At 36.5% G+C, this 27,404-nt stretch overlaps 1 protein-coding gene across 3 annotated transcripts in view; it reads right to left on the minus strand.

Annotated features, from left to right (window-relative positions):
- STARD13 (StAR related lipid transfer domain containing 13) overlaps positions 1–27,404 on the minus strand; it is a 519,929-nt gene that overhangs the window by 309,563 nt on the left and 182,962 nt on the right. For all 3 annotated transcript variants that reach the window (XM_072719982.1, XM_072719984.1, XM_072719983.1), the window contains one exon: positions 913–946. In XM_072719982.1, the coding sequence (XP_072576083.1) occupies positions 913–946 (34 nt within the window). The remainder of the gene's footprint in view (positions 1–912; positions 947–27,404) is intronic.

The following is a 27,404-nucleotide window of genomic DNA, read 5'->3' on the forward strand; positions in this document are numbered from 1 at the left end:
TTTGAATAGTGGTTCTCCAACAACTAAAGAAAAAGGAGTGTTCAAAAATGGAAATAATGCGGGTCACCCAATACAAGTGCAACATTAGACAATTAAAATTAGTGGCATTATTTCACAAGATTATTTCAAAAACAGCCTTTAAAGATATAAACTCAGAGAAAAGAAGTTATAAGTTTACATTGAATTATTCTAAAAGCTTGTAATCCTCAATGTAAAAAGGAAAATATAGTGGAATCACAAAGTTTTTGAAATGGTTTCCTTCTGTGTAGAAGCATTTGAATGACATATGAAGTAAAGAAAAACAAGAACATTCAGAATGATGTATCCACAAGGATTGCTAAAAAAAAAAAAAACTATTCAACTAATACAACATCTACTACACAGTTGGTAAGAAGTGGTGGTCCAGGGAGTGTGATTAAGCTGTTATTTTATGTAGTAATTTAAATAATAGATTAAATAAATTAAGATGCAAACCATATTGGTTTACACAGAACATTTCCAAATATAGAAGCTATACAAATAAAAATTGCTACCCTTCATTATTGTCAGGAGAACTCATTTAAACAGTTGTTTCCATATAGGTGTAATATTTATTTAGTTCTTATTAAATCTATAGTATATGTTTCAAGATAAGGACTGGTTATGGAATGGTATTGATATTTCCTTGCGGGAAAAACCAACTGTAAAAAATGGGGACTAAACCCATAGTATGGGCTGCATGACAACTAGTGAAAACCTAAGTGAACTGATCCAGTCTTCAAGATATAGGACATATTCTAATTTAACATCATACTGTGAATATTGATTATTCAACAAAACTCATGGCATGCTTAAACTTACAGTGACTGGGCAAGGTTCTTCAAACAACTTTGATAAGCAAATAGACTAAAACATCCTTCCAACGAGACTTACCTGCTCTCTCTTTGCTTTGTCTGTGAGAGAGCACCTGTAAAAAAAACAAAACACAACTATCTTAATATCTCAAAATTACATTGCTTTCACCAAAAATAACATCATCAAGTTTGAAAAAAATCACACTGTAAAATTAGGATCGAATGACCTCTGGAAACTAAAATAAAATGCCACAAGGGTATTAGTATTGAATGATTTTAGGCTGAACAATAAACAAAATATTCATTTACAAGGAAAATGTGTTGTTTGTTTTTATCTGGATTATGGAAAAATGTACAGTATCCTATATCCATTAATAACCAGAAGACCGAAATCTAGTTTTTGTCTTCTACTCCACTGTCCTCATGTTACTAACAACCTCCTAAGTGCTAAAACCAGTCCCTACCGCACTTTCTCTCTCTGTAACACTCCAACAGCCAAGGCCGCTGAGCATTCCACCTTTATGAATTTATCTTTCTGGGCTTTTGTTCTCCCACACTATTCCTGCTATCTTTTCTACCTCTCTACCTGTTCCTTTTCATTTTCTTGGTAGGCTCCTTTTTGGCCTGTGCCCTTCTTTTATGTTGATTTCATTTACTTTTGTTTAATTTTGTCAGGCATTGGTCAGGGCCTTCTCTTCTCACTCTGCCCTTTTTCCAGAGTGATTTTATCCATATTCCCATCCATATTCTGATAACCTCCAGATTTATACCTTTAGCCTACATTTTAGCCTACTCTTTCCTTGAGCTCCAGGCTAGTAGAGGAAACTCTTACTGGACATTTGCTTTGGGATAGTTCACAGACACTTCAAACTCCATGTGTCCAAAGCTCAACATTATCCACCCTAGCCTCATACTGATCTCTTTTCAGTGTTCCCATCTTAGTGAATGGCTTCACCATTGCTATGGAATGACTGTGTCCCCCTGCCCCCACCGAATTCATATGTTGAAGCATAATTCTCAGTGTGAAAGTATTTGGAAGTGGGGCCTCTGGGAGGTATTTAGGTTTGGAGGAAGTCTGGAGGTGGATATCCCAAGATGGGAGTGGTGCCCTTAAGAGGACTAAGAGTTTGGAGCTCTCTGTCATGTAAAAACATAGCAAGAAGATGGAAAGCCAGGAAACAGGCTCTCACCAGACCCCAAATCTGCCAGTGCCTCAACTTTAGACTTCTAGTTTTCAAATACTGAGAAATAATAATTGTTGTTTAAGCCACTCAGTCTATGGTATTTTTGTTATAGCAGCCTGAACTGACTAAAACAACCATCTACCTGGTTGCTCAAACCAGAAATCCAAAGATCATCCTTGACTCCTTCCTATCCTTCTAGTTAAATTGTTGATGTCTACTCCCAAATCTTGCCTAAATGCATCTACCTTTTGTTCATTCCTACTTCCATCTCTGAACAACATTGAAATCTTCTTAGATAACTACAATAGCTTCCTAACCTCTACCCTGAATCTAGTCTTATTCCCTCCAAACTATTCACACCCAGCATGATCTTTCTAAAATGCAATTTCATCACATCTCTCTTCTTGAAACCATTCCCCATTATCCTAAGAATAAATACAGTTTTAGATTATATGCTTTGGAGCATATGTTTGGCAATCAGAAAGACAGTGACTAGCTGCATGACATTCAGGAAGTTACAAAATTTCTCTGAATCTCATTTCCTTGTCAGTCAAATGGGGTTGTTTTAAGGAGTAAGTAAAATAATTCATGTGATATGTGGCATTGTGATTGTGGCAAGTGTGGCATTGAAGAAACATACAATGAATATCTGTTGTTTTTCTGAAGGAAATCCGGAAAAATAGGAACTTAAATTTTCCTAACTTTCTCAAAGCATGGAGTAAATGATACTCTACGGGAGTCAGGGATGAAGGAGGCACAATACTAATGCAGTTAAAGCTTTGTCCTTATAGCTCAGTTCCTAGCCACTCCACTTTCTATTCTCTCTCTTTCTCGAACCCTATTCTGTGCCTCTGCTCATACTTGTTTTGGGTAAAACAAATCCACAAAAGAGTTGGTGACTGGCAATGAGAAGAATCACTTTTCCCAAACATCTTCGTGTGTTACCATCTGACAAAAAACACCAACTCCTGAACCTCTAATGGTAAAACTTCAGGTGCTGTGAGACCAAAGAAGAAAAATTCTCTCCACATTTCTCAGAAAATATCAAGTAGGTGACTACTTACCACTCTAGAAAGAACCCAACCTGACTGCAGATAGTGGTAGAGCATATTTATTTATTTAGTAGTAGTAAAGCATACTGAAATGGTTCTGCCTCAGTCTGGGAGCAAATTTATTTAATGACTATTTACCTCAATAGCAAGTAGAATAAAATTAGAAAGTAAAATAACTTTTGTTACATGAACATAATAAAATATTAAGAATTATTTTCTAAATATCATAATAATGGTTTAATTATCACGCAAAGAAATAACCCAGGAAAATTCAGCCTCAATTGTTTAAGAATTCTCACTTATGAGCAGTTACTACAAAGAAATTTCAGCCTGAGGGCTTAAAAAGAAAACAAAACCTATTAAGTAGGCTTCCTCACTCACTCCATGAGATTGGGGTGCTAACACAGCTACTCATATGTTAATAAGAAATAATCCTTGACAGAAGAACTGATTCCAAAATAAATCAATGAACCCCAAGTGAAATAGTGATTCCCAGATAAAACAGACTATTTGACAAAAGTATGGTTGCCTATTATTAAGTTTTAAATATAGAATTTACAGTAAAGGATATATAGAGTTTGAATTTGATAAATACATAAATTGACATGGAAATATGAAAAATGTTAATGTTGAGGGTCATGATCAGAAAAGAAGTAGAATTTAAATGCCTGATATTCACAAGAATAGTGCTCTTGAAAACTGAAGATATTTGGAAAATATTACTGAAGTTCAAAGATTTTAGAGATATTTAAAAATGAACCCTACTCTTATAGACATTTAAATAGTACACAAGGGGATCCCTGGGTGGCTCAGCGGTTTGGCGCCTGCCTTTGGCCCAGGGCACGATCCTGGAGTCCCAGGATCAAGTCCCACGTCGGGCTCCTGGCATGGAGCCTGCTTCTCCCTCCTCCTGTGTCTCTTCCTCTCTCTCTCTATGTCTATCATAAGTAAATAAATAAATAAATCTTTTAAAAAATAAATAAATAAATAAATAAATAAATAAATAAATAGTACATGAAAAGTTAGAAGCAGAAGTAAGGACACTCATTTCCCAGGAAAGCTGATGTGGCAAAGAATAAATATATACATGCATACTCTATAATACATCAGTTCTAAACATCCACAAATGTGATGGTGAACATATATTTCCTTATAGATATACAGCACTATTTTAGCACAATAATTTTCACTAAAAATCACCAGCTGCCAAGGGCCTGAAGGAGGAGGAAATGGGGAGTTATTGTTTAATGGGTACAGAATTTCAGTTTTGCAAAATGAAAACAGTTTTGGAGATAGAAATGATGAGGATTGCTGGACACTGCACTGTACACTTAAAATGATTAAGACAATAAATTTTATGTTTTGCATATTTTTCCACAATTGAAAAAGACAAATAAAAATCTCTGGATGCATATATTCTATTGTAACTCAAACCCCTCTGTTTGGAAACCCAAATGATAGGGTAGAAGCATTTTAGACCCTAGCAATATATCACATTAATAGAATATCAATAAGAACTAAAATGTGACTATGGGCAAATAATAAAGGAAATGATACTAAGATAATTATTTATACTCACCTACAGTTACTATTAGATCATAGTCAGCTTCAGAAATATAAGAACGAAGAGTACGCTTTGGAGCAGAATGTGGGATGTCATTCACTGATGCCAGGTTAGTTAGATTAAATGTCTCTAGACCATCAATGGATTTTTTTCTCTGAATGTTTTTATTTAACAAATATTTGTTGAGTGTTTTGTCAATATATAGAAACATATTTCTAGCATTATGCTGGGTGCTTGACACTTTATCTCTGTTGTATAGATGGCTAGGGGCAGCTAAATCATCAAAGCTGGAGATTAGGAACTCTAGAATTGTTAGAATTATCTCATGGATAAATTGTAGTAAATTCCTTTGAATTAAGTTTAAGAGTCATTTGCCTCATTTGGTGAGATGTCTCATAAGGTATTAAGTTTTTAATACCTCTAAAGCCATAGTAATTATAAAACCATGTTCACACAATCTAAGAATAACAACATTTTAGGAATTGTTTTATGATACAGCTGGATTTAAAATACAATTGCTTTTTGGAATAAATTTACCCAGACGTGTATCCCTTGCCCACATAGACAAATATGCAGATTAAAAGAACAGAACAATACCAGGCAATCATAAAAATATTCAGAAAGTTTTTATTGGAAGGCCATGGTCTTTGGGGTATGTGATGATCAATCAAGCTGATAAATACATTAACTATTGTTCAAGTGAAATCTGAAAGCTATTTCAACACCTGCTCCTCCTGAAACACAAAGGGCCCATTTTTTCCTACTGCCCTCATAGTAAACCTTTAAAACCCAAAGCAGCAGATAAAATACCAAAGTAAATAAACTTTTGGGTAAACATGTAAGCCATTTTACTGTTTGCTCTTTACTTTGTCCAGAATACACCTGCTGGTTTCAAACTCAATAAATTATATTCAGAGGTGACCCTGATTTAAACATTACAGAAAAATGTCTAAGTAGCAATGAAAAAATAAGATTAATCACTAGATCACCACTAGAAAGTTGGTTTCTTTGGACACATATAAGAGGTGTGAGTATTACACACACTGACTTTGGCCTAAATAATTTAAGGCTGACTGACATTGATGTAGGTGATTTTATATCTCAAAAAAACTTTTCCTAATCTTCTTAGCTACCTAATAGGTCATGTACAAACTATATGTAAAGCACTAAAGAAAACATGAAAAGCACTAAAATGTGCAATTCTAGAGTCATTTTTAAAGAGCCCTGCTTAGAGAGAGGTTCAACTCAAGTATCAGTTCATGAAGAAAAAAATGAAAACTTAATGTTCCTTAATCACCACACTAACTCTCAATACTGACTTTAAATTTGAATTCAAATTATTATAAGCATGGCCTTGCAGAAAACTTTCCAAAACTTTTTATTGCAAAAATTCTATATGTTGGTTCCTACCTAATTCTCAAAGCTATTTCCTCTCTGACTCAGGTTGAGAAAAGGCTGAAGTAACTCTTAGTTGGTAAGGTATGTGGAGAAACAGAAGTTAATAGATTTCCTCACAATTACCTATGCAATGAAAGCCAAAGAAAAGACTGCTAAAAGGGATAGAGAGAATACACAATTTTAGGTCGACTCTTTATTTTATTTGATCTTCCTTGATTTCCTCTAGACTTGAGATACATAAAGTAACACTTATTTCAGTGCATACAAAAATCTCAATGTCTTAAATGAACAGCCAAGTGAAAAATCTACTTTGCAGATTTAAAAATACTTCGGTTCAACTCATGGGGTATAAATCTTTCTACTTCTAAATTTAAATTTTGATGTATATATATTAGTATTCACGTATTTTCATAGATCTAGTAAGTAATACATAATTTCAGATGTTTAATCTAAATGCAAAAAAAATAGTCTTTACTAGCTCAGTGAGTCTAAAATGATGTTATTTAATAAACCATGGCATTTTAATAAGCATTCTTGACATCTGGTGTTAATAAAAAGGATTTTATATTTTACAGTTAACATTTAAAGAAAAAGCATGACTGCAGTTTTGCTATTTATCACAGACCACAGATGGCATAGGCCACATTTGGGTGGCTTCATTTCCTTCTTGATTAGTTTATATAAAGAGGCCACTTGTTTTCTCTCTTTCTGTGTATGTTTTATATAAGATTTGGACCAAGTCCCAGAAGTGAATAAATGAAGGAAGAAAGGAATGCATCAAATAAAAATTAAGTTTCTTAATAACAAAACTGATTATAGAATTTTCCTGGATCCAGTTTAGTTAATAAAGTTCGTTTTAAACAATGATCCAAGGAATTTTGCATCTGGATAAATATTTGAAGTAATTTTTGCAGAACTGAAAAAAAAAAAAAACAAGCATCTAAAAAGTTCCATCTTGTGTATAACCAGTCTCACTAAGCAAAAGTTGACCAATCCTTCAATTCAAGGCAGGTTTTGCTAGGAGCCTATATGAAAGGAGCAGCTGAGCATGAGACTACAGGGACAACTAGACTGGCATGGAGACCTCCAGATGCTCTTCTTGTCTCCGGATCAAGAATCTAAAATACGGGTCTTCTTGTTCTGCTTGCTCAGACTTCCTATGTTCCTCCCCTTAGGTCCTGTACTGAGTGTCCTGTTTCAACGTGGACATTGGGCTTGGACTGTCCCTGGATTGACCCCAATACACCAGTTCCTGACCCCCTCCTCTAGAAGATGTCACTACTTATCTGGGAACATCAATGTAATACTATAAAGTATGCTATCATATGAATTTTCACTAAATTTTGTTAGAAGAACTGAAAACTAATGACTATACTTACACATGCATTTACCAGATAATAATAACATATTACGTTATGAGTAATAATATTATGTTATGAGACAAAGTAAAACAACAAAACTCTGAATGCAAAACCATGAATTAATCTGTTAGAAATTGAGAAATGGGAATATGAGTTAATTAACTCAAAACCAATTCTCTTCTTATTTAGTTTGGATTATTTAATAATCACAAAAAAAATGTTTGGTTTCATGATTTAAACACATATTTCCTAGCCAAGTAATATAGGTCCAGTGAGAAATACTTTGAATGTGTTGGCCCAGCTATTTAGCTTTACCAGAGGGCTGATTCATCTTAGGACAATTTGTGGGTGAGTAGAAGACTGCAGGTTGATAACCTAGAAGAAGATATAAGACATACACATGTCAACCAATTAGCTAGCTATTTTGTGAAGAATTTGTTAGAATACAGAACTAACCAACTTAGTTAAGTCAGTCATAATGACAAGGCTGCTGTCCTGTGGAATAAGCACATCAACAGAGTTGCATGCAAGGCATAATGGTTGCACAGAGAAAGGCAGAGTGGACTTCATGAAGAGAATCAAGTGAGGTTCATATAGAGAGTGATATTTAAGATGCCTCTTAAAGAATAATCTTACTGGGAAAATAAGAGGGAGAGAGGAATTCCAGAGAAAAGGAAATATATATACAATGGAAAGGGGGCAGAGGAGAGCATAAGTTTTCAGAGAAATGCAAGTTCTCTGATATTGCTGTAAATCAGTTATGGGAAAGAGTGTAAAGTGATGGGATTAGAAAACTATGAAAAGGCTAGAAAATAAAAGAGTTTGTATACTACAGTAAGGAGTTGAGAATGATCTCTCTGGGTAATAAGGACTCCAAAAGAGTTGACTATAAAATGGTAAATCTAGAAGAAGCATGAAACGATGGGCTAGGGGAAGAAAAGATGGGCATCCATCAGGGGATTGTAGTAGATCAAGACCAGGTGAAACAAAAGGACCTGAACTAGACTATGTGTGAAGATGTGGTAGTTATGAATCATAGGAGGAGATTGAGAGTAGGGAGAGAGAGGGGCACCTTGGATGGTTTTCAGGTTTTTCCTTGGGCAACCTTAACACTGATGAAAATGAGCAAATTGTGAGTACTGGAAAATTAAGATCTGTCTTTCTCTATTTCTTTTAAGGCATTATGATATATTAGAAAGAGCTGAGTTTAGGGGCACCTGGGTGGCTCAGTTCACTGGGTATCTGACTCCTGATTTTGGATCAGGTCATGATCTTGAAGTCATGGAATCAAGCCCCACATCTGGCTCTGTGCTCTGCATGGAGCCTGCTTTGGATTCCTTCCCTCTGCTCCTTCCCCCTTCCCCACCAGTGCTATATTTCTAAAAAAAAAAAAAAAAAATAGGCTGGGTTTATGAGTTAGATACATTAGATTTGAGACTTGAATCCAACTCTTGCTAATTACATGGGCTTAGGCAAATTTTCCCACTTGTTTGATACGTAGTTTCCTTACATGTAAAATGGAAATAGTAATATAGATTTCATAGGAATGTAAATATTAAATTAAAAAATTGTATACCATCTCTCATCCATAGTATCTAGGACCAGATTTAGCACATAATGGGCTTAATCTATGCATTCAAAATAAACGAGTAACATGGAACACTTATGTGTATCTACATGAAAATATCTTTCTGTCCAACTATTATATTCAGTTTCATCTCTAACTTTAAAAATATTTCCCACCATTAAAGAATTTATGGAAAAGAAGTTACTGTATCACACCTCAATTCTGTCTGTTAGTAATCCTAGCCCCACCTTACTTTTAGGTGTGCATAAGTAAGAAATCAAAATCGAGTTTGGTTTGGCTGTTACCACATGGTCAGCCTCCTTGGACAACCCCTGGGTTTGACTGCTTTATGGGCCTATTTGCTTTGGCTTTCAAGTTTATTTTTATAGACCAGTACTGCCACCTTTTAAGATTATTCAAAATTATAGTGGCATATTTTATTTAATGCATTTTCTTTATAAGAGTGGTTTTTGGTTTAAAAAACAAAACATCTAACCTAAGCCTGATGACTTAGGTCCTGACATGTTCAGCTTAATATAGGCCAATAGAGAAGAATTGGGTCACCACGTTCTGGACACACAGCCCTGGAAAATGTCAGAAGTTGGATGGTGTGATCTTCCATCTGGCCCCAGCTCAAGTAACTTCCTGAATAAATCCTAAGTGCTTTAAAAAATAAAAATGACTCTTAAGAACGTGTTTTCTTCTGGGTATGGAAGAAAGACTGATGATGTTGGCTTTCCTGGAGCACCTTTTCATTTTGAATTTGAAAGCCACAGAAAAGGCAATGGTTTAATACAATGCCAATATGGTATGAAACAGAAGATAACAATACAATATCATGACTTTTGTGTTAATGGAGGTCAGAGACTTTAAAACTGTTATCTACCAAAATATAACTTTACACCATCTTTAGACAAAAACACTTATATAAATACTTTGCTGCATGCTACCACTAAAAGAAAGAAAGAAGGGAGGAAAGAAGGGAGGGAGGGAGATAAGGTGGGAGGGAGGGAGGGAGGGAGGGAGGGAGGGAGGGAGGGAGGGAGGAAGAAGGAAAGGAAGGAAGGAAGGAAGGAAGGAAGGAAGGAAGGAAGGAAGGAAGGAAGGAAGGGGCTAAAAAAATTAAAAGTAGAGAAGGTGGGATTTTGGTCTTGCTGTTTGTTGAAAAGATGGCCTGAATTCTTGCTTCTCTGTTCCTGCAACCCTGGCAAAGGTATTTGATGAATAGTGAAAAGGATAAAAGGAACATAGCAGGAAGAAGAAACCTAAAAGGCAAGACTGATTGGTTTATGCTATGAAACTCACAAGTTGAACAGTGTCCTTGAATAATGGAAAGATGCTTTGTTTTCTTGTATTTAATTAATGCCTCCTCTCCTAACTCAAGGGGGTTTCTACTTGCGGTAGTTATAAAAACACACTACTCTGATCTTCTGCTTGGGGAGCTACTGTCCCCCTGGAAACACCACCCATTTAGTGCTGAGGCTGTATGTCCCAAAGGCTGGTTCTCAGCCAGTGAATAAAGTTGGTAGGGCTGTTGATACAGACCCTTGCTAGGCAGAAGCAGGATACTTTCTGTGGATGACTTTGCTAAAGGATTTCCCATTGGTCTGACCAAACCTTTCTTGGAACTGCACTGTGTCTCCTCCTTCCCTTTCTCTTCCCACAGATGTCAGACCCCCAATATTAAATAGAGGCTCTTCCCACCCTTCCCTGCTCCCTTTCTCAATAAATCTTTTGCATGTCTAATCCTATTGGTATCTGCCTCTTGGCAGACATACACTAAAACATTCATCTACTATCTTGTTCTTGTTTTATGGTCATAAGCAGGTATTTATAAACAGAAAAGCTGATGCAAAGAAAGATTAATAAACTGCCAAAGAGGATACTACAACTCAATGACCTGAGGCTCCTGATTCTTACAGTCTTTCATTTAACATATATTTATTGAATGCCTCCTATATGCCTGGTTCTGAACCTTAACCTAGGCATAAGGAGCACCTCTTTGAGCAGCATGCACAGATCTGAGATATAATAACATCACCTGCTGAAAAGTGAGGGATGAATTGATGGGAGAGGCCAGTTTGGAGACTGATACAATCCCCAAGAAGAGATGATGGTGGCATGTATAAGAATAGTCCCAGTGTAGACAGAAGACATGGGGAAATGTTTCACAGGACAGGGAAAACTGAGATTTGTGATTCAGCAGATATTTACACTGGATCAAGCCCTAGGTTATGCTCTGGGAAGAGAGAGAGAACAAAAGATAGCATTTCCAATTGTCCAGAAGCATTTGGTTGACTTCCATTCAAAGATGTGTGTGTAAAGGATTTTTTACTCTACTCCAGTCCCTCAAAGGCCAAAGGCATAATGGAAAACAGAAAAAAAAAAAAACCCTCCACCACCAATAAAACAAGAAAATGGCCATAAGCCTAAACCACAGACTATGTAACACAGAAGGCAATTACAGTGGAAAGCTCTGCCAAAACAAGGGTGCTGAGAGCAGCCCAAAACCTCAGACTCTGAAGAGGTTTCAGACTTCTCCGAAAATAAGTGTCACAATAGTGGAAGATCTAGCCAATTATCCTTTGATCAGAACAACCAGTACTAGGAGAACTTGAGAGAAGCAGGGAGTGCTCTTGTGAGCAGTGCCCTGTCATGGAACACAGGAGAGGTGGGCTCACCAACCCAGGCTAACCTGTCATATTACCTTCTATACTCAGAAGTGAGTAAGGGTGAAAGACAGAAGGGAATAACCAATTATCATATGTGAACACAAAGGCTTGTGACTCACTAGGCTTCCCTCTGAATCAGTCTTCCCATTAGCACAAGGACTGCAACTACTACCTGCTGGTCAAATCCAGTCATTGCCTGTTCTACCATGAGCTGAGAATGGTTTTTACATTTGTAAGTGGCTAAAAAAAATGAAATAAAAAAGATTAATATTCTGTGACACAAGAAAATTATATGAAATTCAAATTTCGGCATCTATGAATAAAGTTTTATTGGAACACAGCCATGTTCATCTGTTTTATCTTTTCTCTGGCTGCTTTTGGGCTCTTTATTAGTCTACTAGAGCTTCCATGACATATATCACAGATTGGGTACCTTAAACAAAAGAAATTTGTTTTCTCACAGCTCTTTTTAAGGCTGACATTTAAGATCAAGGTCCTGCCAGAGTTGGAGTCTCCTAAGGCCTCTCTCCTTGACTCAGAGACCATCTTCTCACCATATCCTCATAATCTTCCCTGTGCATGCACATCCTTGGTGTCTTCTTCCTCTTCTTTTAAGGACACCAGTCCTATTAGATTAGGGCCTCATCTTTAAGACTTCATTTAACCTTAATTGTCTCCCTAAAGGCCCTATCTTCAAACACAGTCACATTAGGCATTAGGGCTTCAACCTATGAACTTGAAGGAGACACAATTCAGTCCATAACAGGCTACAATAGCCAAATTGGATAGTTGAGAAAGAGAGACTATATGGCCTGCAAAGCCTAAAATATTTACTATCGGGCCCTTCACTGAAGAAGTTTGCTAAGGATATCCAATAAATGAGAGGATACTTTCTACCAGGGGAAAAAAAATTAACAGATTTAGTAACAGAGTATTTATAATAAGACAGCAGAGTCAATGTCAATTCATCCTTTACTTCAGTCTAGGTTCATATTATTCTTTGAAATCAGTACATAATATTCAAATATGAGTAACAATCACAGAAGAACCACTGAGGGACATATAAAAGGAAATTGAGAAAAATTTATGTGTGTGTGAGGGGGTGGGTTTTGGAGGAGTGTGAGAACACAAGCAAACATGCATCTCCAAATAAATTCACAAAGAACTCAAGACAAATTCACAATGATAGTTCTCTATCTCTTCAAAAAAATTATAGACCACATGATTCTCTTCAAAAGTTTTTAAACTAAAAAAAGAAATATACCTATTAAAACAACGTATTTTAAAACTACTTAAAAGTCAGGTAGCAAGGTCTAAGATTGAAATTAGAAGAGAAACAGAATAATGCTGCAGATATGAAAATTATATCTGTAGTCACAAAACTAAAAGGTAAGTTTAAACAGAAAACACAGCTCATACTTAGGTTTGAAGAATCTGATGAGGTGGCAAATGACTGTGTAAAGAGTATGGGGATAAATATGAAAGAAACAGAAAAGTCTAACATACGTAGAATTGGTGTTCTGGAGGAGAGAACAACAAGGACATAAAGAATATTCAAACAGTAGCAGAAAAGTTTTCTCAAATAAAAGAACAACTTAGTTTGTTGCTTAATAGGACAAATTCTTCTCTGGAAAATCTGCAATGTCAAGTGTCAGTGAACTGACTGGTACTGTCCCTTAAATAAATTATCTAGGCATCTGGTTGGAAACACTCAAGACAGAAAGCAGTGGACATTTGTCTACAAAGGTGTTAGGAAAGTAAAACGTGACCCCAAAAGCATATGCCTGATAAATTTGTTCTATAAATATAAAAATGACAGAGAGGATTGCAAGAGTTCAAGTAACATCCAATGTGCCTCCTTGAAAAATACAAATTGTTAACAAAGACTACCAAGAGGAAGATAAAAGTGAAAAATTATCAGAGATGGAGAAACCATGAGACAAGGACAGGTAGTGAACACTAAATCCATTTAAATACAGAATCAAGGTATTTACACAGTCTTACATAATTTTAGTTTTATAATTCATACAGTTAGGTTTTTATTCTGACAATGTCAAAATAATATAAAAACAGAATTCAGAAAGTATGGGGAATGGCATATCAGATGAGGCTTATTTTATTTATTTATTTACAAGATTTTATTTATTTATTCATGAGAGACACAGAGAAAGGCAGAGACATAGGCAGAGGGAGAAGCAGGTTCCTTTCAGGAGGCCCGATGTAGGACTCGATCCCAGGACTCTGGGATCACAACCTGAGCTCAGGTGCCCTCAGGTGAGGTTTAAATGTGCTGATTTCCTTATCTTTTATAACAATAGTTAACAGATAGTATGTAAAGTTGAAATATGTAGTTTACAAAATCATAACAAACTCGATAGCTTATGGCTTTCATAATTTCTGTTAACTTAGGAATCTTTATGACCTACTTTCTCATGTGTACAAACATTTTTAAGTTCAGCAACTCTGTTATTCCCACTGGATTCTTTTTCTCACCATCAAATAAAATTGAAATATAAAAAATTATGATGATGATCACATGCGGATTTGCCAAGGCCACTGCTTACACGAACAGAACTTTTCTGTGAATTAGAAAAAGGCAGCATCTATTGAAAAGAATTAATTACACATATGCAGAGAATTCCTCTGGCTGGCTGAATTACAAAAGGCCCATCTACCTCCTGATAAATGACCCCAGGATTTCAGACCCTCTTCACTCCCTTGGAAGGGCTCCTCTGAGCAAGGAACAACCTACACAACATATTTATTATTATGATGATGATTTTTTTTTAATCTCATGACTTTTTCATTTTAATTTTTCAGTTTTGTTCAGGTTTAAGTGACATACAATAAACTGCACAGATGTAATTTAGTGTATACTGTGGTAAATTTTGACTTATGCATATACCCATGAGGCTATCATCACCATTAAATAATTAACATATCTTCCAAAACTTCCCTTGCACCCTTTGTAATCACTTCTCACATCCCTTCTTACCCCTACCTCCAGTCCCTAGACCACCTATGATCTGCCTTCTCTTGTTGTACATTAGTCTGTATAGTCTGCATTCTTAAGAATTTTATATAAATGGAATCATGTGGTATCTATTTTTTCTGGTTTCTTTAATTTAGCATATGCATTTGAGGCTCATCCATATTGTTTTATGAATCAAGAGTTTGTCTATTTTTTATTGTTGAGGATTCATCCCATAATATAGAGAAATCATGATTTGTTTATCCATTTGTCTATGATGGACACTTAGGTAGTTTCCAGTTTTTGGCTACTACAAAAAATCTGCTATGAATATTCATTTATAATTTTTCTTATTGATATTTTCTTCTTTTTCTCATGGAAGTGGAATCACATGATAGGTATATATTTAACTTTTTAAGAACTGCCAGCCTATTTTCCAAAGTGTTGTACAATTTTACATTCCCACCAGCAGTACAGAAGAGCTCCAGTTACTAGACATCCTTGCCAACACTTTAATTTTAAGGATCAGTCAGTCTCTTTAATTTTAAATGTTTGTGGTTTTAATTTGCATCTCCCTAATAATTAATGATGTAGTGTCTCTTTTACACCTGCTTATTTGCCATCTTTATACTTTGATTAAGTGTCTTTCAAATTATTTGTCCATTTTTAAATGGTTACTTGTATTCTTACTATTGCATTTTTGGAGTTCTTTATATATTATAGATACAAGTCCTTAATCAGATAAATGATTCTTGAAATTTTTCTTCCAGTCTATGGTTCTCCTTTTCATTCTTTTAGTGAGTCTTCTGAAGTGCAGAAGTTCTTAATACTGAAAATATCCAATTTATCAATTTTCTTCTATGGATTACTTTTGGTGTCATATCTAATAAATCTTTGCCTAAACTAAGGTCATAAAGATATCTCCTGTGTTTTATTCTATGAGTTTTATAGTTTTGTATTTTCCATTTGTCTGTGATCCCTTCTGAGATAATTTTTGTATGTGGGGAGAGGTACAAAGATTCATTTTTTGTATAGGGACATCTAATGTCTCAATACCATTCACTGAAGAGACTATCTTTTCTTTATTGAATTGCCTTTGCCTCTTGGTCTGCCTTCTTTTGTGTTACTTAAATATTTCTATGGTGCCATTTTATCTCCTTTATTGGTTTATAAACTATAACTCCTTGGGATTTGTTGTTGTTATTGTTGTCATCCTGATTGCACTCTGAGTTCTTGCTTAAAAGTTTACAGTTTTCATCTTTGACTGACCAGTCTACTTCAAGAAATATCTTATCACTTTAAGTAGTACATAAAACCTACAAGACTATACTTCCATTGTTGCTCTCTTTTTGAACTATTATTGTCATATGTTTTACCCCTGTATCTGTTACAAACCTCCAAATACATTGTTGCAAATACATATTTGCTTTACACACTCAATTGTTTTTAAAGAGATCAAAAACATTTTCTCCCATTTACCCACATATTTATCTTTTCAAGTACTCTTCATTCCTTTGCATAGATCTAGATTTCCATTCAGGATCATTTTCTTTTATCCTGATGGACTTTCTTTAATATTTCTTGTAGTGTGGATCTGTTGGTGATGAATACTTCGATTTTTTTATGCATAACACAGTCATTATTTTACCTTTATTTGAAAGATATTTTTTCTGGGTCTAGAATTCTAATTTGACAGCTTTTCTTCTTTTCTTTCAGTACTTAAACAGTGCTCTCTGGCTTGCATTGTTTCCAAATAGAAATCTAAAGTCATTCTTAACTTTGTTCCTCTGTATGGAATGTGGTTGTTTGTTTTTGTTTTTGTTTTTAACCTCTGGCAGCTTTTAAGATGACCTCTTTAGCGTTTGTTTCAAGTAATTTCATTATGATGGACCTCAGTGTAGTTTTCAGATTTCTTGTGCTTGGAGTTCATTGAAGATCCTGGTTCTGTTGGTTGAAAGTTTTTTGTCAAATTTAGGGGAATTAGGCCATGATTCCTTCAAATATTTTTTTCTGTTTCCTTTCTCTTTTGAAACTTCTAATTACCTGTGAATGTGGCTGCTTTAAGTTATCCCATAGCCAACTGATTTTTTAAAAATAGATTGTCATTTTTAGAGCAGTTTTAGGTTTACAGTGAAATTGAGTATAAGATACAGAGAGAGTTCCCATATACCCCTCTGTCCACACATACAAACAATTTTTCCAACTATCAACATCCTCCACTGAAGTGGTACAATCATTAAAACTGATGACTCTACAATGACACATTGTTATCACCCAAAGTCCATAGTTCATGCCTGGTGTTGTACATTCCATGGGTTTGGACCAATCCATGACACATATCTACCATTAGAGAGTCACATAGAGTTTCACTGCCCTGAATATCCTCTGTGCTCTGATTATTCAGCTCTCTTTCCCCCATAACTCCTAGTAGCCAATTTATTTATGTATTAATCTATTTTTACTATCTACTGAAGAACATCTTTGTTGTTTCTAAGTTTTGATAATTATGAATAATATAAAGTATAATACAAATCATAATAATTATGAATAATATAAACATTATCAAGAAATGTTTTAAATATTCATGTGTAGGTTTTGAGTGCCATGATTTTTCAACTCTTTTGGATAAATTCCAAGAAGCACAATTGCTGGATAAGGTAAAATCATGATTAATGTTGTAAGAAACTTCCAAACTGCCTTCTAAAGTGGGTGTATCATTTTGTATTACCAGAAGTGAGTGAGAGTTTCTGTTGCTTCACATCCTTACCACCGTTTGCTGTGTCAGTGTTCTGGATTTTGACCATTCCAGTAGGGGTGTACTGGTATTTCAGCACTATTTTCACTTGCATTTTCCTGATGACATGTAATGTACAGCATCTTTTCATATCTTGATTTTCCATCTGGATATCTTCTTTGGGAAGATCTGCTTTTTCTCCCCCTCCCCAACTCTTTTTTCTCCGTGTGTTTCTTTTTGGATAATTTGTATGTCTTCAGTTTCACCCAGCGATCTTTTTCTCTGTAGGGTCTCAACTGTTATTAGTCTCATGCAGTGCATTTTTTTTACTTCATTCATTACTAGAAGCTCATTTTGGATATCTTTTTGTATCTTTTATGTCTCCACTTAACAAGCTTAATCTTCTAGCTTCTTGAACATATGCAATGTGATTATAAGAGATGTTGTAATGTGTGTGTCTAAGAATCCTATCATCTGTGGCATTTCTGGGCCTGTTCTATTAATTAATATTTCTCCTCATTATGGGTCATATTTACCTGCTTCTTTGCATTCTTGATCATTTTTTAATTGAATGTGAGTCTTTGTCAGTTTTTTTCTTGTTGAGTGCTGAATATTTTTATATTCTTATAAATGTTCTCTAACTTTGTTCTGGGATGTGGTTAGTTTGGTTGGAAACTATTTAATCCTTCCAAAACTTGCTTTTAAGCTTTCTTACATGAAATCAGAGCAGCCTTTATTCCAGGGCTCATTTTTTTCCCCAAATATTTAAGCAATTTCCTTTGAGTACACTACCCAATGTCCCATGAATTGCAAGATTTTTTTTTTTTTTTAATTGTGAGTGACAAGAACACAAACTATTCTTAGCCCTGGGTAAACTCTGGTATTGTTACCTCTCATCCTTTCCGGTGGTTCTTTCCCTAGCCTTGGGTAATTTCTTCACCAGCATGTGCAGATCAGTACTCAGCTGCATATTAAAGGCTTGGCAAACCCTCTACAGACCCCCCCCCCCCCCCCCCCCCGCCCAGGGCTCTCCCTCTCGGTGAAGTTCTTCCTCCAGTGCTCTCCCTTGGATTCTAGCTGCCCTGGCCTTCCTGTGGCCAGCCCTGTCTCCTCAAGTCAGGGAGACCATCAGGCTCTGCTTTGGTTCCCCCTCCCTGTCAGCCTATAAAGCTTCCTCAGGAAGTAAGCTGGAACAACTGTCAGGTTCAACTTGTTGACTTCCCCTTTTCTAGGGTTCACTGTCCTATACTGCCAGATGTCCAATGTCTGAAAACCACTCTTCAGATATTTCGTCTGGGATTTTGTTTTTGTTTTTGTTATTTAAAGTGGGAGGGTATATCCAGCTTCCATTATTCTATCTCAGCTGAACGTAGACATCCCAAAGGTGTTTTTATAAAATTATTTTTTTCCTATCTATTTATCTGTTAGATTTATGGGATGAAGGTCAACATTATTAATGAAGTTGTTTCTGGGTCATAGGATTAGGGTGATACTGTAGTTCCTTCTTTGTGCTTTCCTGTATTTCTTAAATTTTTAATATTGACAATGTATCACTTTTATTTTAAAAATAACCCATGCTTATTTCTTCAATAGAGCATTTATTATTCCTAATTTAAAAATGAAAATCATTAACATGTTTACTTTTTCTAGATTTCTAAAGCATCACATAGAATCAACCAAAAAAAAAAAAAGGCAAACAAAAGCAGCAATATCTTTTGTGCACCAAACTAAAATTACCAGTTTTATACAATAAAACTGTGTTATCTAACCTGAAATCCTGGCAATTTGAAGTCTACTTAAAACAGTAAATCTGAGACGCCTGGGTGGCTCAGCGGTTGAGCGTCTGTCTTCAGCTCAGGGCGTAATCCTGGGATCCAGGATTGAGTCTCACAGCAGGCTCCTTACAGGGTGTCCTTGAGGGTGTCCCTGCAAGGAGCCTGCTTCTCCCTCTGCCTATGTCTCTGCTTCTCTCTATGTCTCTCGTGAATAAATAAATCTTTAAAAAAAAAACCTGTAAATATGTATGATAGACATACAATAATAGCATGCTCTCAGCAATAAAAAGGAATAAACTATCAATGCATGTAGCAATGAAGGTGAATCTCAAAATAATCAGGTTGAGCAACAAAAAAACAGATTAAAAAAGAGCATATATTGAATAAGTTCATATTTGTAAAATTCTAGAAAATGCAAGCTAGCTGCTATGACAGAAAGCAGTATCACTAGTATATGAGGATGACAGTAATGAAGGAGAAATTACCAAGGGGTGTGAGGAAACCTTTGGGATGGCTATGGTCATTATCTTGGTTATATGAGGGTGTCCTGAGGTTATACATACGTTAAGGTTTATCAACCTGTACACTATAAATATGTGTAGTTTATTGTATGTTAATTATACGTCAATAAAACTGATTTAAAAACACTGATTTTAAAATTGAAAAAAATTCTGTGACATATATCTATTGTAAACTCATAGAGGAGAGGAAATAAAGGATATATTGAGTGCCTGCTCAGTGTTAGACAGGGTGCCAGTACTAGGTTTGTCATCAAATCCCCACCAACCATGTGAGGCAGGGATTATTATTCCCACATTTTAGAAATGAGTAAACCCAGGCTCAGTGAAATTAAAGGCTCCTCAGTGGGGACCCTTAAATTTGAACTAAGTCTTTTTTTTTTAAGATTTATTTATTTATTTATTTATTTATTTATTTATTTATGAGAAAGAGAGAGCATGCCCCTGATGGGAGGGACAGGGGGAGAGAATACTCAAGGAGATTCCCCACGGAGTACAGAGCCATAGAGTTAATATAAGGACCCATGACATCATGACCTATCCTAAAACCAAGAGTGGGTTCAGGTGCCCCTGAACTAAGTTTTATATCAGATTTTTGCCTTTTCTATAGTAGCACAGGCCTCTTAGGGCATTCTGCCTCTAGGAATCTTAAGTATCATTTATACTTGTTGGTTTATAACAATACTCTTGTTTATCATGGGGTTTTCTAAAGTTAGTCATGGTTTAGGCTTTTTAGATAAGGGTGATTTTTTTTACAGACTACTCAAGATTGAGATGAAATATTTAAATTTGTAATACTGTTTTTTTTTTGTTTCTGCTTGTCATGATATGCATTTGTATATAAAATTTAAAATCTGGCACAAACTTTGTAGAATGGTCAGTATAACCAGAAATAAATATATCATTTAGAGCACATCACATGTCTACCTTCTGTTAAAGTCAATAGTTTAATGGGCACTAATCTCAATTTAATTTGCTTTGGTATAAAATGAAACTATATGATTCTCACTAATTTTTCTATGTATTATAAACACAACCACAATAAAGAAGAAATAAACCTGAATGTCATTTCTCTTTCTATTAATACTTTCCAGCCTATCACCCACTCTTCTCTGCCACAAATCTTCTAATCTTCTCTATCACCCATTTCCTTGTCCATATATTCTGTCTTTTTTTCTCTGAACTTGTATGTATGCTATTCTCCCAGGAATGAAGTCCATCCTAGAAACTTCAATATTCTTATTTATTTATTTATTTTATTTTATTTATTTTTTTTATAAAACAAACTTTTATATAACTGAAGGATCCTTCCTGGGACTAGTTAATTGCCTTTACAAAAAAACAAAAACAAAAACAAACCAAAAAAACCAACAGAACAGAATGAATTCCAGTGTTCCAAAAATCAAGTTGTTACACATCGATATAAACCCAGTGTCCTGGCAAACAACATGCTTTCATTTTCCATCCTGTCCTAGAGCTCGAATCCTGATTCATTTCACCAGAGACTCCATAGGCAACAGGAAAGATTGTGGCATTAAAATATTCATTTACACTTTGTGGTAGTTCAACAGTGGTCTTATTTCTGGGCAAGCTTGCAAACCATACAAGGTTGGAAGCATCATAACTTAAATGGGTGCTAAGACTCAAATGAGAAAAAAATAAAGAAAAAAATGAAAAGAAAGGAAAACCTCTGGGAATAGCCAAGGCCTTTAAAGAAACCATAAAAATGCCAACAATATTGAAACCCCCTTTTTTTAAAAGGGGATTTTTTTTTTTTGGCTTAAAATATTTCACTCTAAATGAATTTATGTCAGCTGTCAATGAAAGAACATCACTAATACACTGTGGACATCTTTTGCAATGCAAATCCATGAGTGAGTGCCTTTTTTTTTTTTTTTAACATGGTGAACTTCAACCTAGCAATTATTACAACAAATGTTATAGTCTGAAGCTCAAACACATTTTAGCAATTTTGAAATTGAATTGCATACAAACCAAATAAAATGTACATCATGACACACATTCCCACCTAAGACTGTGGGGACACTTGAGCCTTCCACATCAACCTCAGCACCTTTTCACACAGGTGCTTCTCTAAGTCGTTGAGGTTGTCTTCGGGCTCACTCTCCATCTTCTTCTTAGGCTCAGGCTCTGCCTCTGGTTCCTCCTGTGCTGATATGGTCGTGGAGGCCACAGGGGCCATGGGAGTGATGGCTGCTACAGCAGCTGCCACCACGGCCTTTTCCTTCTTGTGTTTTTTGTACTTCTTGTGCTTCTTATCCTTTTTGTGTTTCTTGTCCTTCTTTTTCTTTTTCTTTCCACCTCCTTCTAGGTCTGAGTTCCTTGCTGGAAATGGGGTTGGTGTTGGGCTTTTAGCCTTTTTGAACAGTACCACTGGTGACCAATTGGTAGAGGGGGACTGAGACTGGAGAGGGGATTGAGGTGCTGGGGGCTTTTTAGCTGCTGGCTCAGGAGATCCTGAGATAGGTCGAGAGGATGAAACCCTCCTTACAAACTGAGGGCTTGGTGAGGCAGCCTTTTTTGTCTTTTTTGGGTTCCGGAGTCCTGGAGACTCCTAACTGGCTTAGTACTTGGAGAAAGGGACTGCCTTCTTTGGGGTGATGATTATGCTCCTCTTCAAACAGGTGGAGGACTTGAGGAGGTCTGAGGAGCTCGAGGCTGTGGTGAGGCCTTTTGTTTGGTTGTGGTGACTGGGGCTCCCGGGTAGACTGGCTCGGGGGAAGATCTTTTCCTATGCTTTGATGATAATGAAGGTGAACTCTCTTGGTGACTGGGGAGCTTCTTTGTTTGGGAGGTGGAGAATGGGAGACCCGACGCTTTGGTGGTGGAAATGGTGATGCCCTTCATTTAGGAGTGGGGAGGGGGAGAAGCTGTTCTTCTCTTTGGAGGTGGAGAAGGAGAGTATCTCCACTGTATTGGAGGAGAGTATCTTCTTGGGGACGGTGAGTGCCAGCTGGAGGGAGGAGAAGGAGTTCTTCGTCGTGGTGGCGTGGGAGACCTATGCCTACGAGGAGGGGGGCAGGAGAAGGGGAACGTCGCCTTCTGGTGGGTGGTGGGGAAGGACTCCCCCTCTGTCTACCACAAGGTGAAGTCTCTTTCTGGTGCTTTCGAGGTGATGGAGAGGCAATCCGGGGAGGGGAGTGTCTCCGCTGCCTGCCTACTTCATCACTCTTCACATGGGACCTCTTGGGTCGCTCATCTTCTGAGGAAGAAGAGGAGCCAGAATCAGATGAAGACTGCTGGTTCTGTTGTCTGTATTGACGTCTCTGCTGCACAGAATCTGCTGCAGCCATCTTGCCACCTGTATCTTCTTCCAGTTCAGATAACTCTACTTTTCTAGGCTTAGGTTCTGGTGAAGGGGACTCTTTTTACGCAGTACCTTTATGTTTTGTCACTTTACCTGAAGTTCTCCCTGGAGAGACAGAAACACGACTTTTTCTTGTACGATTTGACTGCTGAGGTGTTGGGGAATGACGAGGTTTTGGCGGTGGAGTTGCTGGAGGTGATGGCCTTTGCCTTCTCCTCGGAGGACTTACTGAAAGAGATAACCTACGAGTTTTTTGAGGGAGACTGGATGTCCTCTTAGGAGGCTTCTTTGGCAGTGACCGGGAATGAGATGAAGAGGATGATGAGCTACTTCCAGACAAGGATGCTGATGAACAACGTCTTTGTCTCACTGGAGATCTACTCCTTCTATGCCTGGGTGGAGGTGGCATTCGTCTTGGTGGGGTTCTTCTGAGAGGAGATGGCCGCCTTCTCAGACTTGGCCTCCTTCTAGGTGAGTATGATCTTGATCCGGATCTATGAAGCCGTCTAGGTTGAGTATGAGAAGGAGAGAGACCGTGTCCGGGATCTTGATTTGGAACGTGACTGAGATCTTGGTTGGGTCTTCTCCTTCTCCTTTTCTTTTTTGGAATTTTTCTTTGGAGAAGGTTCTTTAGGCTCTGGTACAGGTTTGGGTTTGGGAACTTTCGGGATGTCACTAATAGAAGTGGCCTCTTGTACTGAAGGTTCTTTTACTTTCACTGATGGTTCTGGGAGCTCTTGAGTTTTTTCCTTCTTTTCTGAAGCAGGGGAAGGACTCCGGGGCTCTTGGTTCTGTGACGGGGAGATCGAGAATGACTGTGCTTTCTCTCTCTCCTGACAGGGGAAGATCGTCTTCTAGAGGAAAGAGATCTGGATTTGCGTCTTCTTGGGCTTCAAGACCTCTCCTTTCTTTCTCTGCTTTCTTTTTCTTTCTTATCCCTCTTATCCTTGTCTTCATCTTGTTTTCTCATAGATGCCAACTTTTCTTGTTCAATCTGTCTTTGTTTTATTTCTTCTTTCTTCAGTTCTAGAAAGGCAGAAGGGATCCCCAAAATGTTTTCTTGTGCACTTAAGAGCAGGGGCCACAGTTCTCCCATAAATTCTCTAGCATTTTTTCCATTCAAAAACCTAGTCAGGTTGATTTGCATCATTTTGGAGTCTGGATTCTTCGCTTCCAGCTGGTTGAATATAAACTCAATCACAACATCATCTTCAAACCCAAGGATTTCCATTACTCATTTTGTTAACCAAGGCTTTATAACCTCCAAATTTACTTTGCCCATGTCCACCTTTTTTTCTAGGCATTCTGCAAATTTCAGCTGCTTCAGTAGCTTCTTCTGTTGCCGAACCGATTATCCTGTTCTGCACTTGTTCCATGGAAGAATCCTGCATCCATCTTGTTGCCTTGCTCGGAGATCACTCCCTATCCCCTCCAGTATTCTTTAAAGATTTATTTGAATGCTGCCGTAGCCCTGTGTCTTTTCCTGCTCATCCAGATGAGAAATGATCAACTTCCTTCTTCCCTATTCTTAAAATATTTCTGTATACCATTCGCCTAACCCTTAGAGATCTCATACCACCTTATTAGTCTGCATACTACCTTTACCCTTTCATATTTTAAATTATGGTAGGGCAGGAAATAGAAATATAGGTAGGAATGGAAATATATATATAGAAATATGTGTATATATATTTGTGAGATACATATGTTCTTGCTGTTATGAACATCCATATGCATTATCAAGTCTCGTCAACTCTACTTTCCCTATGTCCTCCATTTTCCTCTTCTATCCTCTATTTCTACATCCTTCACTTCTATATTCTTTATTTCTACCACTCACCATGATCTGTTGCCTGGCCTCTAGCAGCCTCTTAATTGGTCCTCTTGCTTCCATTTTTGTATTCCTATCATTCACTCCCTGCAAAATAATCTTAAAATATATATATACATCAGATAACATTCCTCCCCACAATAGGTTCCCATTGCATTCAGGATGGAACTTAAAGAATCTTGCCTGCAACAGACCAACTGGCCTACCAGAAGAAATGATATGTACTACACCATAGACATGTTCCAGCCTGGTTGAGAAAAAAACCTGCCAACTACTCTATATAAGACATATTATCTTTCCTAAGGAAATATGGAAGTATATAACCTGGCACTGCCATAACCAGATTCCTGTCAGTTGTTATGTTAATACAGAGACATTAAGGGAAAAAATTAGAATAAAGCATAACAATAAAATTCGCCTATACTTCTAGCAAGCAAATAAAGTATTTTTAGACTTAGAGCCTCAACATTACACCCTGAAATGAATGTGCTTACTATTTATTTATACTTTATTATAGCTCACCAAGGTTTAATGTACTTGTATGCTAACATCATATAAAAATTTAAAAGCCGGATAGAACTTAAATGAAAATATCTCCATGAAAACAGTAACTATAAAGAAAATTCCAACAAACAAGCCAACTAATCCAGAGTAGCATAGTATTATATCATTATTTGGTATTTCTAAATTGCTTTCAAAGAAGAAAATGTGGCATAAATGTAAAGTACTCTAGGAACCAAAAGGCTTCTGTGAACTCAAAAGTATTTTAAAGTCCTAAATACAAATTTAAGACAATCCAAAAGAGAAACACATACTTGGCATTTCTTCCTGACCCTTGATGTACATAAAAGCAAGAACAAATGTAAAAATTTTCCTAAGGATAAAACTAATGTATGGCTGGGGTAGCAGATCTTTTCATTTTCCATGAGCACACTAAACAGAAGAGAAATCTCCTGAAAGTTTGCTCTTCTGTAGAAAACTGGAAGGACCCATATCAAAACTTGATGTTGAAGTTGAGTGATACAAGTGCAGTACAAGGACTCTATTCTCATGGCAAAATGAGGGTACTGATTAAATCTGACACAGATTGGATGTTTTGGGGTTGTGTATTCAGGCTAAGGGTATAATAATAATAAAGCCATTTGCAGGTAGATAAGTAGGACAGGAGAACTTACCATATCCAAGTACTTAGACACTTTATTGTACCCATCTATTTCATTTTTTAAAAGATTTTATTTATTTATTTCAGAGAGAGAGAAAGCATGCATGTGTATGGGGTAGGGAGGAGCAGAAGGAGAGAGAAACCTAAGCAGACTCCTCACTGAGCATAGAGTCCAACACTGGGCTTGATCCCACAACTCTGAGATCATTACCTGAGCCAAAACCAAGAGTTGGACACTTAACTGACTGAGCCATCCGACTCGCTGGTACCATTTATTTTAAACTTCACAACAGTAATGAGGTAGTTGCTTTTATTATCTCTATTTTATAGATGGTAAATATTTTTGACACTATGTCTGAATGTTTTTATCTTCTTAATCCCTGGGACTGATCTAAGGGTGTTTCTGAACTGCTGGTCACTAAGGTCTTTATACTCTAGTCATTTTTTGGAAAATTCTAATGAGTCATTGACTTTTTGCTCTTATGCAAAGCTAGTGGCAAGGGTGCTAGAAATAAGGGAAGTTAAAATGGTGGAATATTTTTTTTAGTAACTGTATTCAGTCACTAGGATATAACCATTGGTTCTATGTGAATGACTTCCAAAGAAGCTATTATCACTTACCTGAACTCTCCACTCCAGCTGTAATCCTCCATCTCCAAATTCTTGAAAGACTCTCTCAAGTAGATATGCTTCTGGACATCTAATTCAATATTCTAAATCCCAATTCAGAATTTTCTCTATTTTACTTAGCTTCTTTCATGCCTAATTTATACTAAAGACACTAATATCTCTATATGCATTTGAAACATTTTTGTCTTTAGCTTTGATCTCTTATTGCTACTTCAATTCAATTAATCCATTGACTTTCCTTGTAATAGTTCCTTCCTCTCTTATATTCTTACTCATATAAGAATTATATGAGTAATTCTTAACAACAGAATAAGAGCAGAAGTGATATGGTAGTTTCCTTGCCAAGGCCTTCTCTACTCTTCCCTTTCTAATCTTACAGATGAACCACCTGCTAACCAAAAATATATGCCTCAAACTAATACGTTGAGTCATTATTTACTTGGGGCATCTATTTGTTACCACAGCCTAGCATATCCTAATCTATGTCAGGCATTGTGATAAGCACTTTATATAAATTACCCTCATTTAATCCTCAGAATACTACAAGGAATACATTATTATTATTCCTCTCTTACAGAAAACAAAATTGGAGTTTATATAGTTCAAGAAACTTGTGCACTGTCACAAGTAAGTTTCAGAACTAGTATTAAACCCAGGACTGCCTGATTCCAAGGTCCACTGTTTAGTCAATACTATATGACCCTCCTCACCAATAATAAATGAACAATAATTTTAAGGATCAAAGCTGAGGTGTCATAGTTTCTCTGTATTTGGACCTATTTGAGAGATATTTCAATATTTTGGCTTATTGAATAACTGAAAGT

This window comes from Vulpes vulpes, chromosome 9, assembly GCF_048418805.1.
Source record: "Vulpes vulpes isolate BD-2025 chromosome 9, VulVul3, whole genome shotgun sequence".
Taxonomy (NCBI): domain Eukaryota; kingdom Metazoa; phylum Chordata; class Mammalia; order Carnivora; family Canidae; genus Vulpes; species Vulpes vulpes.